This window comes from Hyalella azteca, unplaced genomic scaffold (genome assembly GCF_000764305.2).
Source record: "Hyalella azteca isolate HAZT.00-mixed unplaced genomic scaffold, Hazt_2.0.2 contig493, whole genome shotgun sequence".
In the NCBI taxonomy this organism is placed as follows: Eukaryota; Metazoa; Arthropoda; class Malacostraca; order Amphipoda; family Hyalellidae; genus Hyalella; species Hyalella azteca.
In genome coordinates this window covers 54,192-72,293 of record NW_025930840.1, presented here as the reverse complement: position 1 = coordinate 72,293, position 18,102 = coordinate 54,192, and the positions used below count along the sequence as shown (strand labels likewise).

Here is an 18,102-nt window from a genome sequence, read left to right as displayed (position 1 = left end):
GGCTATCCTCATAATTTTTTTCAACTAAGATTATCATACATTTATTTATTATGTTTTTAATCACCCATTATTGGGCAATGAGTCATTTAGCACGTCATCACATGCAGTATATAAATACAAATACAACGCAATATTCTGAATTTGTCAGAACTCGGAGTCTGTTTTCAGAATAATTTTTGGGCTCCAATTTACGACCTTTTACGGTTTCAAATAATTTGTGGGTATACAATAAAATCAGCTTAGTGTAATAAAAAGCTCGTATACTGTAATTGCCACAATAAAACCTGTAAAATGAAATCCGATTTTACATCGACCTGATGGGACATGTTCAGAGAGCTGTGTTGTGATGAGACTAGTAGGAATAACAATAAATATTTTTTTATATACCAATCAATGTCATGCTTTTTCTTCGGATTTGTTACCCCGTAATATCACTAAGGGTGCGTTTAAGGCCTGGGCTATATCTTGCATATGAATTATTACACTTGCATTGTTGAATACTTCAATTTGAATTTAAAGTTATCTCAAATGCTTAAAATTTTATTATTTTATATCCTACACGAAATATTTACCTAGCTTTGAATTTGTGTCATCATTCGCCTGTTTATGGAAAGAGTTCTTACGAAGTTTTTCAATAAATTATTTATCACAAGCATTATTCCATTCCGTCGTCCGTGCCGTGAGGCTCCCTCATAGAAGCGCTCATATTTTCGACCTCACGGCAGCCTGAAATACGCACTCACAGCAGCCTGAATTACGCACTCACGGCAGCCTGAATAACGCACTCACGGCAGCCTGAATTACGCACTCACTGCAGCCTTAATTACGCACTCACGGCAGCCGGAATAACGCACTCACGGCAGCCTGAACTACGTACTCACGGCAGCCTGAATAACGCACCCACGGCAGCCTGAATTACGCATTCACGGCAGCCTTAATAACGCACTCACGGCAGCCTGAATTACGCACTCACGGCAGCCTGAATTACGCACTCACGGCAGCCTGAATTACGTACTCACGGCAGCCGGAATAACGCACTCACGGCAGCCTGAATTACGCATTCACGGCAGCCTGAATTACGCACTCACGGCAGCCTTAATTACGCACTCACGGCAGCCTGAATTACGCACTCACGGCAGCCTGAATTACGCACTCACGGCAGCCTGAATTACGCGCTCCGGCTGACTGATAGATCGTTTTCCTCGCCTGCCCGCGAGCTTCTGGACAAGCCGGGATAGACAGTCGCGTCGTCTGTACGCAGCGATTTGTTTGAGTGCACCGATGATCCCGAAGTGTGCATCATTCAAACTATTTTCACGATACACGCGTGACATATGATTTATTCTCCAACGATCGATGTGCCATGTATTTCTGAATCAAAGTATTTATGGTAAGTACGACTAAAGAACTGCAGAGTCTTAAGGGATGGAGGGCGTCGGTGTTTCATGGAAACAGCGGACGGCTTGAGGTGACACGATGGAAAGTTTACGCTTCGGTGGCCCTTTTTATTGTCCATGCAGCTTATTCTATTTTTTTCTGCATGAACGGTTTAAAAATAAATGATGCTTGATTTCACGAATATGTATAGCCTGTTTCCTTTCACTATATATGGATTAGTTTCACTTTGAAATTTTGGACTTCGTTTTAACTGGAATCTCGAAATAAAAGATGCAAGCATATGCATTTTCCCTGATCGGTTTGTATGTATAGCATTTATAATCACTTCAGTGCATTGACAAAATTCGGTTCTAATTTTTAGAATGCGCATCATAAATTCTACTCATAATATGAATTATAAGCAATATAGGAGTCTCAAACATTAATATTCATACGCATTCAAAAATTATCAGTTCATAATGCAAACGAGCAGAGCAAATTGTACCCGGTTCGTCACCAACTACATTATTCACTCCAGCACTGCACCTTACATGCAGTCAGTGGCTTTAAGAATCAGGAGTGCATTAAGAAAACGAAGTATAACATTCCAATCAAGACCTGTAAATAAATAACAGAAGAAAATTAGAGTAATCTACCTCAGCTCCGTTGAAAATATTAGAAATAGTTATTACCAATATTTTCCTAATATTTATTGAATTTGAAAATTATTTGGAACGTGCAGGTAATTTGATGCCGGCACTTATCCACATGTTTTCTTATCCACATCTAATGCGGTGGTTCACAACCTGAAGGTAAATATGATGGTAAAATATCTACTGATGTATAACATTTTTGGGTTTAGTTGAGAGGCGATGGGAGTTTCTCAATGATGTCTAATTTTCCTCAAAAGCTTGAAGCTCCCATTCCCATCCATCACATTATTGTTAGGGCCATTCTACACAATAAACATAAGAGATGAAGCTAGGTTGAACGCAACAAATAAAATGAAAGTGATTTAGTTTATTCACACATTTAAATGATGTCTACATATGCAAAATGAACATTATTAACTCAAACTTGATAATATCAAAACAGACTGGAAACAAACACATCCGGGGCCCATCAATAGAGGCCCATCCGTAACCTCAAGACATAACTTACGCTCACGTTGACCTCCAGCATGAGACTTCTACTTGATTGTGGGCTACACCTTCTGAACGACAGCTACGTATTTGAACCCTGAGACAAAAAATGTTTTCAATGTAAGTCCACTTATAACAATAATTATCGAGTATCCCGGCATGTAGTATGCCATCAGTTCCAATCGATAAGGAATGAACAAACTACTTTTTTGCATTAATAATAAATAAATAAATAAATAAATAAATAATAAATAAATAAATCTATCAGTCAGCCGGAGCGCGTAATTCAGGCTGCCGTGAGTGCGTAATTCAGGCTGCCGTGAGTGCGTAATTCAGGCTGCCGTGAGTGCGTAATTAAGGCTGCCGTGAGTGCGTAATTCAGGCTGCCGTGAATGCGTAATTCAGGCTGCCGTGTGAGGAAAGTTGCAGTTCAATATATCAGATTGTTTACTTTGACATGGTAATGAGCATGCAAGCAGGTTGCAATAAATTTGCTCTTATTAATTCTACATGGATCATTATATCGTGACGCACCACTAATACTTTTGGTTATGCTATCCCTCACACTCTCTACTTTTTCTATTTCATTAATATACTCAAATAGAGTATTATTTATAGTGAATACCTCACTATTAAACGACATACTGATAATACTGAAGACTGAGTAGTTCACATCAAAAACATGTTCACATAAAGGAACGAAATAACCGCAGGTGTGGCACAGGCAAAGTCAAATAAAATTTAATTCAAAATTGCATGTTGCACTTCTTGACACGGGAAACATAAATTAGAACAATTTTTTGATAAGTTATAAATTCATGTATTTAAACCACCACAACGTCGACTCATCGCATTCATCACAACGAATTTAACTTCTAAGGGATTTAGAATAAGATATCTTCACATAGGTCATGATAGGTGTTTTTGCATAATCAAACATTAACCATTCAGACGATATGAAGGTGTAATAAAGGCATAGGTGGAGTTCTTGGATAGTTGCAGTTGCTGGTAGTGCGCATTATTAGATAATTCATACGTGACACCATTACGATGACTCAAGTCAATGCAAGGCGGCGACAGCGCGACCGCGTTACTGTGTCTGTGGAGAACGACATTGTAATAATATGCGTTTAAAAATTACCTTCTAAAGACAACACTTCTAAAGAATACAGTGTCTCCGATGTTACACATCTACAATGAATTTCTAATTTTATTTCCATATATTAAAAAAATAATTTCAAAATTTTTGAATATGAGAAAAATTTAAATTTTCAAAATTATTTATAGTGTCAATTGATTCATGCATTGTCTCCGACTTTATGCAAGTGTGCAAAATTGCAGATCGATTAGAGGGGTAGAAGTGTGTTGAACATCGATTATAAGATTTGTAGAAGACAGACAAACAAGAAGTTAAGTTAAAGAAAGAGGTGTTGTAAAATATCAACTTGAATTCCTTAGCAAACTAATTAACGATCTTCGTGATTCCTTTAACTAACTAACGATCTTCTTGATTGAGTTAATCAGCAAGAATTTCGCACCTTATGGGAGCTCATCGAAAATGTTTCCAACTCAAAACGACAGTTGCGTATAAAAAAAATATTATCCTCGAACCCGTTTCTTTTGGAGGTTCGTGTCCGCAGCGCACCAGCATTAGTACTATAAGTCCATTAATAAATGAAATTGTATTGTTATGTCGCACTACGAAGTTAAATATGAGCAGCTTTGAAAGTTTATAAACCGTTAAAAAAAATGTCGTTCACGTTAGCAATTCGAATGCAGAACAAGCATCGATATAATTTATACATTTTATAGTATAGGTAAAATTAGGAGATTATTTCAGAGTAAATAGAAGGATATTGCAATGCAAGGTACAAATAATATAATATAATAACTGGCACCCAGTACACCAGTGCACGCTGTTGCCTGCCACATTTGCCTCATTGGATCAGCACCAATAAAGTCAGGAAATGCAGTATCATAAGTTAATAAACTAAACAAACTTCTGGCCTAAGAAATAAAAATCAAATTTTTTTCTCGAAGTTTGCACCGAAGTCGCGAGTAAACAATCAAATATATTGACTTTATTTTTCCTCGTAGTTAACAGTTGAGTTGCTCGTATGAGAACATCAAACTTTCTCATTTATTTGAAGTTTATTCTCAAGTCTCACAGGAAATGAATTTTTTTTGGAACACCACAAAATAGGGCGCACAAGTTGACGTTTCATGAAAATAGAAAGAATTTTGTGTTTATTAACTATTATGTGCTTTACAAGGTGTATTACTTCATTTCGACGAGCAGCACATGAACGTGATCTACGTTTCATGGTGACAAATAATTTCATTTTAAGGCAGTTATACTTTAAATCGTCAATTACCGAGGATTCATCCTATTACTATTAGCCTACAGATTCAATCGATTATAAGTTAACAAATACATTAGCATTTATCGCAAGTAGTCGTCACTATGTCAAGATTGTAATATTTCGCTGGCCAGTTTAGAAAGATTGCAACTATAAATTACTAATTCACTTAGTGCGGTTACGCTTTCCGGCTAGAGAGCGAAGGAGATTCCAATGTTAGGACTGGTTTGTGCGTCTGCTGCACGATGCAAGACGCGTTCGCCAGGTGTTCCTGGCGTGGGCCTGTATGGAGATGCCGATTTCCAGGTTGAGTTCTGGGAGCCGGGGTCGGTTGGGTTGCGCGCCCTGATGTCATCCCGTTGCTCGATGAGCAACCGGGTGCCAGAGTTGACTGAAATGGAGAAGTCCTTCCGTAATCCAGCAGGGATAAGCTGTCTGGCAGCGGCCGTCAGGACTTTTCTCAAGGTTGACTCACCGCCACACGAGGTGGGGGGAGGGACCATCTCGAGTGCCGCTTCGATGGCTGCCGTGTAGGCGGGCCAGTCAGCTTTCTTAAAGTTGACGTAGGAGCGGGCGGCCCGGGGGTCGGACAGTTGACGGAGGTAGGGAGATGAATCAGAATGGGCAGGTGGTCCGAGTTGAGAGCGACTTGAGGAGTCCAGGAGGTGTTGAGGAGTAGATGACCGCTGATGATGGCGAGGTCCGGTGAGGAGGGCAGGCCATGGGAGGGGAGGCGGGTCTGGGAGTCTTCATTGAGGTAGGCGATGGAGGAACCGGCGACGAGGTCGTCGACTACGGCTCCTCGCGCTGCGGCTCTCTGGTCTTCCGTGTGGGAGAAACAGGGGGGATGATGGGCAGTAAAATCGCCATCAGACAGTCACCCAGGATGGAGACAATGTCTGAGAGCTCCGGGGGAATATCCAGGGGGGCAGGAGGAGGCCGGTGGGATCTAAACATTGATGATGCAGATGGGAAGCCATTAAGAGGGGTGGAGATTGCTATGGCCTCCATGGTGGAGTCGCCGCGTAGGAGGGGAGAGATGTCTCGCCCGGTGTACGGGACGTCGTGGCGGATCAGGATGAGGAGACCGCCACCGTGACCTCCGGGGCGGTCCCTGCGCTCCAGCGCGTATCCTGGGAAGGTGAGGGGGATGCAGCTGATAGCTTGGTCTCTTGGAGACAAGCAACCGCCACGTCGTACTTGGCGAGATAAGCAGCACGGAGAGTGACATACGGCGGTAGAGGGTTAAGTCTCTCGAGGTGAAATGTGGAGCGTGACTCCTAGAGCGCGAAATGTTTTAGAGTAATTACCGACAACGAAGGGAATCGTACTGAATAAAGCATAACCCAATTTTGAGACGATGTTAATGAATGTATATTGAAGTAAATGCATCGTGTAAAATTTTACATTGCTTTGAAATTCGTGCATTCAGGGTATTTTAACCTCACTGGTTGACGAGAGCGGGGCTCAGCATCAGAAAGACTAAACCCGAAAAACGTTGATGAACAAAAATGGACAAAATTCACAACACGTCACTGCTCGACGCTGCGTCGTCACACGTCAGCGCTCGACTCTACGTCGAGCGCTTCTCACATTCCCAGCATCGACAAGCGAGAAATTGAGTAAAAAGAAACAAAATATTTAATTTGAGTTGATTTTTTTTACAAAGTTTCTACACAGTTTAGCGATGTAACGAAGGTTGCTCCGAGCTCCTCGTCGCCCGGGCGTCTCTCAGGACGTGCATCGTTGCAGTCGGAAACTGCCTCAGCTGATGCTGTGGGAACATGCACATAATTAAACATGAACATGATGAACACGTACATGGTGGATACGCACGTTTGTCCACGTAAACACTTGTGGACAAACACACAATGAACTGTTTGTCCACAAGTCTTTGCGTGGACACACGCCTCCGTGACACGCATGACTCTCAGGACACACCTCCGTGACACGCATGACTCTCAGACACACACCTCCGTGACACGCATGACTCTCAGACACACACCTCCATGACAGGCATGACTCTCAGACACACACCTCCGTGACACGCATGACTCTCACACACCTCCGTGACACGCATGACTCTCAGACACACACCTCCGTGACACGCATGACTCTCAGACACACACCTCCATGACACGCATGACTCTCAGACACACACCTCCGTGACATGCATGACTCTCTGGACACACGCCTCCGTGACACGCATGACTCTCAGGACACGCCTCCGTGACACGCATGACTCTCAGACACACACCTCCGTGACACGCATGACTCTCAGGACACACCTCCGTGACACGCATGACTTTCAGACACACGCCTCCGTGACACGCATTACTCTTAGGACACACCTCCGGGACATGCATGACTCTCAGACACACACCTCCGTGACATGCATGACTCTCAGGACACACCTCTGTGACACGCATGACTCTCAGGACACACACCTCCGTGAATCGCATGACTCTCAGGACACACGCCTCCGTGACACGCATGACTCTCAGGACACACACCTCCGTGACATGCATGACTCTCAGACACACACCTCCGTGACACGCATACTCTCTGGACACACACCTCCGTGACACGCATGGTCCTCCGGACACACACCTCTGTGACATGCATGGCACTCAGGACACACACCTCCGTGACACGCATGACTCTCAGACACACACCTCCGTGACACGCATGGCCATGCCCTCAGGACACATGCGCTGCGTATACTCGAGGAAGGTGTCGGCAGTGGAGCCAGTGAGGTGGTGCAGGGTCAGGGTCATAGGGTACGTCTGCATCTCGTACTGCACGCGGTGCTTGCCGTGGATGTGGATAGACTTAAGCAGCGTCAGACGCTCGTGTGTGGGCGTGCCAAACTGCCTGTTAGTGCGTAAACGTTTATTTTTTGGCAATGCATCCATAGTAGACCTAAATACAACATCATTTAGTGGCGTCATAAACCTACAAAAAATCGTATAAAACTAGACGAATCATAACATAGTAACTGTAAGGAATTTAAAAGCAAAGAAAACGCCAAGAAAATTGACCATATTGATATTGAAAACGTTTCGAAGTTCAGCTCCATCATCAGTTCGACTAAACTAAAAATGAATAAATCACTTTAAAAGTCAAAATTCAAAGACAGACATAAAACCTAAACAAGACCTAACATTATATAGAAATAAACAGGACTAGTTTAGAACAACTTAGTCTTAGGGGTACGACAAGAATATAAAATCCTAGCAATTTTATATTCTAGGATTTTATATTCTTGTCGTACCCCTAGGACTAAGTTGTTCATAACTAGTCCTGTTTATTTCGATATAATGTTAGGTCTTGTTTAGGTTTTATGTCTGTCTTTGAATTTTGACTTTTAAAGTGATTCATTTTTAGTTTAGTCGAACTGATGATGGAGCTGGACTCCAAAACGTTTTCAATATCGATATGGTGAATTTTCTTGGCGTTTTCTTTGCTTTTAAATTCCTTGTGAACTTGCGATATAAGCAGACTAATAATATAGTAACTGTAGAAAAGTGAAAATTTGTTATGACACCAGGTGCTGTATAGTAGAAACAAGCTACAATAACATGATTTCTAAGTTACCAGGGTAATAGGTAATAGGGTAATAAACAAATGGAGGGTAACTTAGGGTAATAAACAAATGGAGTAAATAACTACCAACTATAAGGCAGTAAATCATCAATCTTACATCAATAAAAAACTTACACTGGCTGGGCATTTATACCCAGGTGGGCACAAGTCATTGCCATAAAGCGAGAGTAGCTCTCCAGCACAGACTTCTCATGCCCTTCGCAGTGAACTTCCAGCTTCCAGATGAGGCGGTCATGCACTGCATTTTCCTGTGAAATGCAGACCTATGTTATATTGTGATACTTTCTCTATTGATATGCCAACAATATGTTATAGTTTGATATTACCATTCATTTAAATAATACCGGTAATTTGAGTGATGCTCACTCTATGGGTATACCAAAATATGTTATACGGTACCGTACCAGTAGTGTGATGCTTGTTTTATTTTTATATCAACAATATAGTACAGTCACTGCAACATATTATTGTTTTGCACTGTATTAAATGCAGTGTGATACACAGGAGCTCATTGACGTACCTACTCCTCTGAAATTGATATTTTCCAGCCTTGTGTGGAAAAATTGGTATAAATGAAAAAGCTGTAGTATATAATAAGAAGCAATTAACAGGACAGCAATAGTGATTACTTCAGTTTTTTATAGCTTATAAGTCTAGACATGAACATGAAGTAAAAATGATACCTTGAGTGGCAGGGCAGCATCATTAGTAACAGGAAGAGGGGAAGAGGTGGGTGTGCTGGAGCTGGACAGGTATTGGGCTCTCAATATTGACCATCTGTGCCCAGGCTGTTAAAGTATGAGGGCCATTCAGAAACTGGGGAACGTTTTGTAATAAAACAAAAACTAGGTCCAGGAAAAACATTTTATTATATACATCTGAAAGAGTGACTAAAATGCTACCTTTCTACATAGTCACCAAACAAATTATGGTGCTTATTGTAGTGGTGGACTGGCTTTAAAATTCTTTTGCCATAGAAATCTGCCTCCTGCAATCTCAGCCACTCAGTGAAGCATGCCCATTGCCCAGAGCTTGTCATCATCATCAAAATGCTGTGTCACTAGCCAGTTCATCTTTTGGAACAAGTAAAAATCACTCAGTGCTAGGTCTGAACTGTACAGTGAATGTGGGAAAATGCATTTTGACAACAATAACAAGCTCCAGGTGTGCGTCACTGAGTGGCTGAGATTGCAGGTGGCAAATTTCTATGACAAAGGAATTTTGTAGCTTGACCACTGTGATGATAAGTACACTCATTCATTTGGTGACTATGAAGAAAAGTAGCATTTTAGTCACAATCAGATGCATGTATATAATAAAATATTTTTTCTGTACCTAGTTTTGGTTTAATTACAAAATGTTTTATAGTTTCTGAATAGCACTTGTAAATGGACAGTTGAGATAATTGAACATTCAGACCCCATTCATAATACAAAGCTACATCAATATTATAAGTTATTATTGATAATTAGCAGCACAATGTTCAATTGAAAAAAAAATCTGCAGAGATTGCTTTTGTCAAATTGGATATTTTAGCCATGTTCATCTCAACTGGAATTAAAATGAAGCTGCAAAATTCTTTGGATTGTTGAGAAAAAAAAAATAAGGATTACTTGGTATGGTAGTGTCTCTACAGTAGATATCAAATTGAATAAAGAAATCAAAAAAATTATACTTCAACTACTTCTCAAACACAATAGAAAAAAATCTTGAAATTTTGCAGCTTGTTAGATATCCAAGTTTTTCTCAATGATGCTGATCTTTTACTTTTTAAGCAAGTGATAATTATAAGGTAAAAACATGAGCTGAAAGCATTGTGAACTTCCAGCCAATTAATAAAGTTGGAAAAGCTTGGCACATCATCAATGGTTGTTTCAGTACCCTATGGATATGATATGCACAGATGCATTAAGTTTGAGACTCACTTTGAGTTAATTAATTTTGCAGTTGTGAAAATTTTTGACTTGACACATATTCATTTGGTAATACTTTAGATTAAGTGCATCCAAAAAAAGGGTGTTTTTTTAATTATATGTTTTTTGGGGCGTATATTAAGAATCTGAAATCCGTTTTTGTCGGTCAGCATCGGAAAGCCGATTTTTTTCCAATTTTTTATATATTTTTCATAGAAAACAACAATGGGGGACCCATGGGGAACTGGGGGTCCCCCATCGGGCAAAAATTGGCAAAATTGGCGAAAAATGCACTTAATCTAAAGTAATACCACCTAACCTAACCTAACCTAGTGCGATTTTTGGGTTTTACATAGGTTTAGTCATTCCCAGATCAATGTAGATCATTTCCAGTCAAAAAACAATTTCCCGATTTTTGCCAATTTTTCACAATTTTGACAATTTTTGCCAGATTTATTTGACAAATTAGAGCCTTGGGCGTGTCACCCCCACCCCCCCTAAAACCCCCGGTTCCCCACGGGTCCCCCAGTGTCATTTTCTCTAGAAAATATATAAAAAATCAGAAAAAATTGGTTTTCCAATGCTGGCCGCCAAAAATGCATTTCAAATTCTTAATCTACACCCCAAAAAACATATAATTAAAAAAACCTTTTTTTTGGATGCACTTAATCTAAAGTACCGTAAAATGGGGTTACGTTGACCGGCGGTGTAACTTTGACCACTTTTCATTTTTTTAACAAAAACCCACAAAACTCAAAAACGATTTGACATAGAAAAATTTTGTCAATGGCCATCAAAGGCCTAATACTGAGGCTACGTAACACAATAGAAAGATTTAAAAAGTTTGCATATCTAATAGGTTAAAAAATTAAAAATGTGACCCACTAAAAAGAGCTATTATTTAAAGCCTGTCGGAGTACCCCCTCAAATTTTTTTTATTTTTTGGTAAAATAACTCCAGGTTTTGATGCATTGTAGTAGAACTCTTCTAGTTACATATGCAAAAGACAAATTTTAGAAAAGTGTCATGGTTTGCAAATGGGGGGCACCACCTCCCAATGGGGTAACTTTGACCACCTAATGGCAGCCATGATGGGGTAACATTGACCGGCTTGGAAATTAAGTTAAAATTACCATAGGTACCTATATAACATATTTTATGTTTGATACGGGTACACCCATTAATGTTTTTTTCTTTATGTTTCAGACTCTACAGAGTCTTATATATGGTAATTTTAACTTAATTTCCAAACCGGTCTATGTTACCCCATCACGGCTGCCATTAGATGGTCACATTTTGCCCATTTGGGGGCTGCGCCCCCCATTTGCAAACTATGACACTTTCCTAAAATTTGTCTTTTGCATATTTAACTAGAGGAGTTCTACTACAATGCACCACAACCTGGAGTTATTTGGAGTTATTTTACTAAAAAATAAAATTGATTTTACCACCCGGTCAAAGAAACCCTAAGAGCTGGGGTAACAAAGACCATTACTTTTTTTGAAATTACATCAAAACTATGAGAGGCAGGAGCCAGGAATTTATGGTGAGTAAAGCTAGCGTATAGACCTGTATTTTGCATGTTTCAATTTAAGTTCAACTTATCTAGTAAAAAAATGGCATCATTTTGAAAAAAAAGTGGTCAAAGTTACCCCCATTTTACGGTAATACCATTCATTTTTAGAGATATGAATATATTTTATAAGACATGAAAATCTGTTTTAAGCAACAAACTCATTTGACATTTATTAAGAGACAAAAACTTCAACAGGCAACTAGGCAAGATAGGAAAATACCAACTTATTACTAGTGGCACACTGGCACTAGCCACTATGCCCCAAAATCTAGCATAGAATCTATTTCTCCAGAAAATCCTGCCAACACATTTCTATTCCAGTTTAAATACCTCTTCTATTCCAGTAAAATACCTGTATTCTGTATCTGTAAGGTACTAACTAAGTAGGCTAAACTAACTAGTAAGTACTAAGTAGTAACTACTAAGGTTTACTGTTTAGGTAGTTATCATTATGAATTATGATAGGATAGAGAAATTGTAACCTAAATCTGTGAATTTTTAGAACAAGATAAAAAAGTTAACTAGTTTTTTGAAATCAAGTTTGAAAAGAATTGTTTCAATTTTCATGATGCCATTTTCTGATGCAACAAAATTGATTTTCAATTTATTTTCATTTCATATCATAAATAATTTCTACTTTGGCTGAATGAAATCATTTGATTCATTTCAAGTTGCATCAGGAGTCTGTTAGCCAATAGTACATACTACCTGGATACCAGGTAAGTCCTGAAATGAAACGTAGAGAGATAAGTGATTAAGTTAGGTATTCAAATCTTACTTCAGTCAGAATGGGGCAAATTATACCTATTTGTCTGAGTGGAATCCTAAAAATACAATTTGAGACAGAATAACATTTAAGGAAGGACATTTTAATGCCGGTTAATTACTGATAGATGCAATTTCTTTTTTATAGATATATGTAATTCGAATGAGAAAAAATTGATTAATGTGAAATATTCATGCTGGTGAATTTCTTCTTTCTTTAATTGGAATTTATGGGAGCCTCTGAAGACTGGTTCAATGCGGCCCCATCCCATGTCAGAACAGTTGAAGGAACTTGACTGAATTATGTTTTCTTGTACGTACAAAATTGGGTGTATCAAAAAAAAAATAACTCAAGATTTCTCAATGGCTGATGGGCTACAGAACGGGGCCACCAAAGTGGAGACCACACCGGGGCGGAGAGCACCACTCCAGGGCAGAAAGCCCCACTCCAGGGCAGACAGCCCCACTCCAGGGCAGAAAGCCCCACTCCAGGGCAGAAAGCCCCACTCCAGGGCAGAAAGCCCCACTCCAGGGCAGAAAGCCCCACTCCAGGGCAGACAGCCCCACTCCAGGGCAGAAAGCCCCACTCCAGGGCAGATAGCCCCACTCCAGGGCAGATAGCCCCACTCAAATTTATATTGAGGTATTGTTATTCATGCTTTAGTATAAATGTACTATGAATGACAAATTGGTATGTAGACTTGCTGCCTTTAGTGTGTATTAGGTTCCAATAAATTGAATGTTTTTGGTACAGAGGCATCAAGAGTGCAATACATTGTACACAACTAGCAGCTTAGCTAATTCTTATAAGGCTATAAGTAGTCTTTTAACTATCTGACTATTTGTTATATATTGATTACAATATACAATTTAAATATGTTAGCTAGCTTATACAGGGTGGGGCAGAACTGATTGAACAGTTTTGAGGTGAGATAAAAGAGTAATGGAGGTACATAAAGAAGAAAGTTTATATTCCTCATGATTAGCATAACATACCATTTAAAATACTTATGTTTTGAAAACAATATCAGGAAGATGGTGTCCTGTAGCTGCATCGCACTGTTGGAGTTGTTCTCGGAAGTTTCCTACAGCACATTCACACATATGGCGAGGTATGGCCATAACCTCTGCTGCAATAATCCGTCCCCTTAGCTGTGGTAGGGTGCAAGGGTGACTTTTGAACACCCTTTCTTTTAGATGTCCCCAAAGAAAGAAATCACAAATGCTCAAATCAGGTGACCTCACAGGCCACTGTAAATCACCCCTCGGAGACAAAAGACATCAGGGAAACCTGCATTTCAAAACATTGAGTGACATTCAGGTTGTGTGAGCTGTAGCCCCATCCTGCTGGAACCACACATCTCCCAATGCTTCATTTTCAACAATGTTTTCCATCCTGGGCTGGAAGAAATTTTGCATCATTGCAGCATAGTGATCGAATTTCACTGTTACGGTTACTCCCTCCTCTGAGAACGACTCCAACAGTGTGTCGCAGCTAACGGCCCCCATCTTCCAGATATTGTTTTCAAAACATGAGTATTCTAAATGGTATGTTATGCTAACCTCTAGAAAAATAAACTTTCTTCTTTATGTACCTCCATTACTCTTTTATTTTGCCTCAAAACTGCTCAATCGGTTCTGCCCCACCCTGTTATTTGAGAGGTTGACATTGTATTGGCCTTTTAGGCAATTAGAAAGAATTTCCACCCTAATACGAGTATTCTAATTAAAATATTTAATTTCAATCTTTAAATAGCTATGTGAATTTGAAACTAGTAACAAAACAATTACAATTATAAGACTATAGGATAGAATAGTTAAATGCAGTGAATGGATATAAAATATTTGAATTGTGCACATGTTTATTTCAAACAGTGTTAGATTTTCTCATAACATAAGTCTCGTTTCAAGTCGTATGAGGTTTGTTTGGTTATCGTTCAGTTTATGTTTAGTATTGGTTTATTGGTCTGAATTAAATGGGAACAGTGCAGTGGTCAGCTCACCTTTCTTCAGAAGTGTGAAAGCTTTTGCCGGTGAAGGTGTGTTTTATGATCGGTCCGTAAAGAAGCGTTGATCGGTTCAAAATGACATTGGCTAAGAATGGGTTCTTTTGAATAACCTATGGATTGGCACCATGGACTGCAGTCAGTCACTCAGTCACTACCAGTCGGTGTGTATAGACTATAAAGGGTAGAGTCTGGTAGATTTATAGGACATAAAACTAGTAGATCTATTGATAGTGCTGTGCACTGTGCAGTGTGCTATCAGCTACCTATCTGTTATGTGACTCTTCAAAACTTCAATCATCAATGTTTAGGAGGAGAAAGTCAGTTGCGTTCATTGCGAAAGCATGTGTACGATTTGCGCTCTCTAACATTCAAAATCTCTTTTGGTATTTTGCATTCGAAGGTTCAATTTCTAAAGTAATATCTCACTATTTGTAAATTAAATATTTTTTCCAACACGACTGGCTTTCTCCCTCTGAGGTTTGCCAGTCCTTTTTTTCAGTTCTTTGGTTCAATTGGTTGTAAATTCGATTTTTCAGTGACGAGAGGCCGGCGCTGACTGTTGATTCTTTCGGTTGCCTTGGTATGGAAGACTCCGGCTGCCTTGCTGGTTCACGGTTTGGCCCTCCTTCAGCCTCTGGAGCAATGGAGACTGGTAAGGAGGCTGTGTTGTTGGGTGTGGATGATGCTACTTCAGCTTCAGGTTCACTTATTGTTGAGGAGTCTGACTTGGAGAGTGTTATTGATGCTACCCCTTTTGTAATTGTCACTAGCCGGAAGCGCAGGGATCGGGAGTATAGTGGATCTGCTGAAAATCTCTATGGTGCCAAAGTTAAACGTGTAGCTGCACCTAGACCTAGTCAGGAATTATTGAGTACATCTCAATATTCTCACCCTGGTAATGGGGCTCAAGTAAAGCTTCCAAATAATGCCAACCTGCTTAGTGCTGGATCTGGGCAGACCATTTTGGTAAAGGCACAGGGTCCAAATGCCCTGACATTTCTGAAGGATCCAATTGGCCTGGCTAAAGGTATAAAGGACTCACCTTTTGGGGCCATCAATGATCTAATTGTGCGCACAAATCCTCGTCGACAATTAATTGCTCTGGAATCACCTTCACTTTGTGGTCAGCAAATGTTCCATTTCCTCTCAGTGACTACAATTGGCAAATGGTCAGTTCGCTGCTACCAACCTGGGTCTGATGTGAGAGTCTGCGGTGTTCTTGGTCCAATTGATCCCAGTGTTGATGTAGAAGAAGTGAAGGAAATAGCTAGTGCTGGTGACTTTGTTATTGAGGATATCATCCGTTTAACTAGATTCCGCAATGGAGGACGAGAGCAATCCGCTACGCTTAAGGTCTGTCTCTTATACACATCTAGATGTGTATAAGAGACAGGTCGAGGACACTATTAATCATTTCATCTTGCATTGTTCGCTCTACACAAATCAGAGGCGCAAGTTTCGCTCCAACTTGGAAAATCTTTCACTTCCTTGGAACCTTGTGTCAGCTCTTGGTGGAGGAGATATCCCTCAGAAAATACGCACAGCAGCAATTCGTCGGCTGGGACAATACCTGCTAAGCTGCAGCATGGTAAACACCCTATGAAGATGCCCAGTAACTAATCCTTTTATCTCTTCTTTCACACAACAACCACCGGCTGGTGAGAGTGAGCTAGAGATTAATCTGTGAACGACTGTTGGCAAGAGAAAGAAAGGCTCAGAGAAAAATCAAGTTGTGCTCAGACTGGGAGGTGTGATCTCATCATACCCGAAGTCTTAAAATCAATTAGAAAAAAAAAAGTGATAGCACAAGCTGCACAATAAGTGTCACTTCAGTGTGCGGGAGAAAGTCAGTTGCGTTCATTGCGCAAGCACGTGCACGATCTTGCGCTCTCTAACATGCAAAATCTTTTTTCGTATTGCTATTTGCATTCGAAGGTTTAATTTCCAAAGTAATATCTCACTATTTGTAAATTAAATAGTTTTACCATTTACCAACACGACTGGCTTTCTCCCTCCGAGGTTTGCCAGTCCTTTTTTTCAGTTCTTTGGTTCAATTGGTTGTAAATTCGATTTTTCAGTGAAGTGAGGCCGGCGCTGACTGTTGATTCTTTTGGTTGCCTTGGTATGGAAGACTCCAGCTGCCTTGCTCTTGCTGGTTCAGGGTTTGGCCCTCGGCCCTCCTTTGACGTCTGGACTCTGGAGCAATGGAGACTGGTAAGGAGGCTGTGTTGTTGGGTGTGACCGTGTGGATGATATATCCTACATGATGCTACTTCAGCCTCAGGTTCATTTATTGTTGAGGAGTCGGACTCGGAGAGTGTTGCATTGGGAGTGCATTGTCTCACACTCGGAGTGTGAGACAATGCACGCTACCCAGTGAGATCGAAAAATGTTTCAAATTTGACAGTTGACCTTGCTCTACCAAATAGTGAATAACTGTTTGTATAGGAAGAATATTATGGTTTGAGACTTTTAAATACATCTGTGAATATATTAGGAATCCTTCAAGTATACTTGTATTCACTGATTTCAAGTGGTAAATAAATTAATAGATGATTAAGTTGAGAAACGAATTTAGACACATGAAAACTAATTCCGTCACAACTTGAATTGGACACACACAGATCGTTCCAAGCTATGTACAAAAATTAAAATTTGCTTAATTAAAAGCTTAATAGTTGTTAATTAAAAGCGTAATTAAGTAGTGTTCAATATTCATTAGTGTTCTAATTCAAAGCCGTATTGTATTCCAATACAGCTCACACAGCGAACGGAATTCGAACACTTGGATGACGGCATTATGCATCAGTAGAATTTGAAGCGCGGACGGAATACGCCTCACCACATGCCGAATATTGCCACACACAGTGCCGGAATATAGGGATTTGGTAGGTTTGCATTCTAACGGCTTTTAAATAAATATGGCAACATTTTGTGAGGTTTCATCATTGCTGGCACGTATTACGGTGTTTTGCGAGTCACATAAAGCAAACAGAACTCGAGTAATGCATATGGTTATTTTGTTATAGTTTTTCATTTCTCGATGCGTCCTTAATGTGTCAGAATATACCGTGTTTACCCTTTAAAGGAGCCATCAATGATCATTTGGAGCCATCAATGATCTAATTGTGTGCACAAATCCTCGTCGACAATTAATTGCTCTGGAATCACCTTCACTTTGTGGTCAGCAAATGTTCAATTTCCTCTTGGTGAATACAATTGACAAATGGTTGGTTTGCTGCTACCAACCTGGGTCTGATGTGAGAGTCTGTGGTGTTCTTGGTCCAATTGATCCCAGTGTTGATGTAGAAGAAGTGAAGGAAATTGCTAGTGCTGGTGACTTTGTTATTGAGG

General features: G+C 40.1%; 1 protein-coding gene across 2 annotated transcripts; it reads right to left on the bottom strand.

Moving 5' to 3' along the window:
* Positions 1-6,519: 6,519 nt before the first annotated feature.
* On the bottom strand, positions 6,520-12,917 carry LOC108678242 (28S ribosomal protein S10, mitochondrial). 2 transcript variants are annotated; one of them, XM_018166611.2, is made up of 5 exons: positions 12,753-12,917; positions 9,169-9,273; positions 8,600-8,733; positions 7,555-7,753; positions 6,520-6,653 (listed from the first exon to the last, which is right to left on the bottom strand). In XM_018166611.2, the coding sequence occupies exons 1-5, from the start codon at positions 12,840-12,842 to the stop codon at positions 6,561-6,563; spliced, it is 621 nt and encodes a 206-aa protein (XP_018022100.1). In that variant the 5' UTR covers positions 12,843-12,917; the 3' UTR covers positions 6,520-6,560. The 2 variants fall into 2 exon arrangements, with proteins under 2 accessions (XP_018022100.1, XP_047736102.1); XM_047880146.1 differs by having other exon boundaries at positions 7,629-7,753.
* Positions 12,918-18,102: the final 5,185 nt, after the last annotated feature.

What these genes read in the sequence shown, in the direction of transcription:
- LOC108678242 (XM_018166611.2), bottom strand. Translation starts at nt 12,842, where the DNA reads ATGTCCTTCCTTAAATGTTATTCTGTCTCAAATTGTATTTTTAGGATT. An exon ending in TTTGCCCCATTCTGACTGAA is followed by an intron (nt 9,274 to 12,752) that starts GTAAGATTTGAA and finishes ATACTTTAACAG; the next exon opens with CCTGGGCACAGATGGTCAAT. An exon ending in GGTATAAATGCCCAGCCAGT is followed by an intron (nt 7,754 to 8,599) that starts GTAAGTTTTTTA and finishes ACGCACTAACAG; the next exon opens with GCAGTTTGGCACGCCCACAC.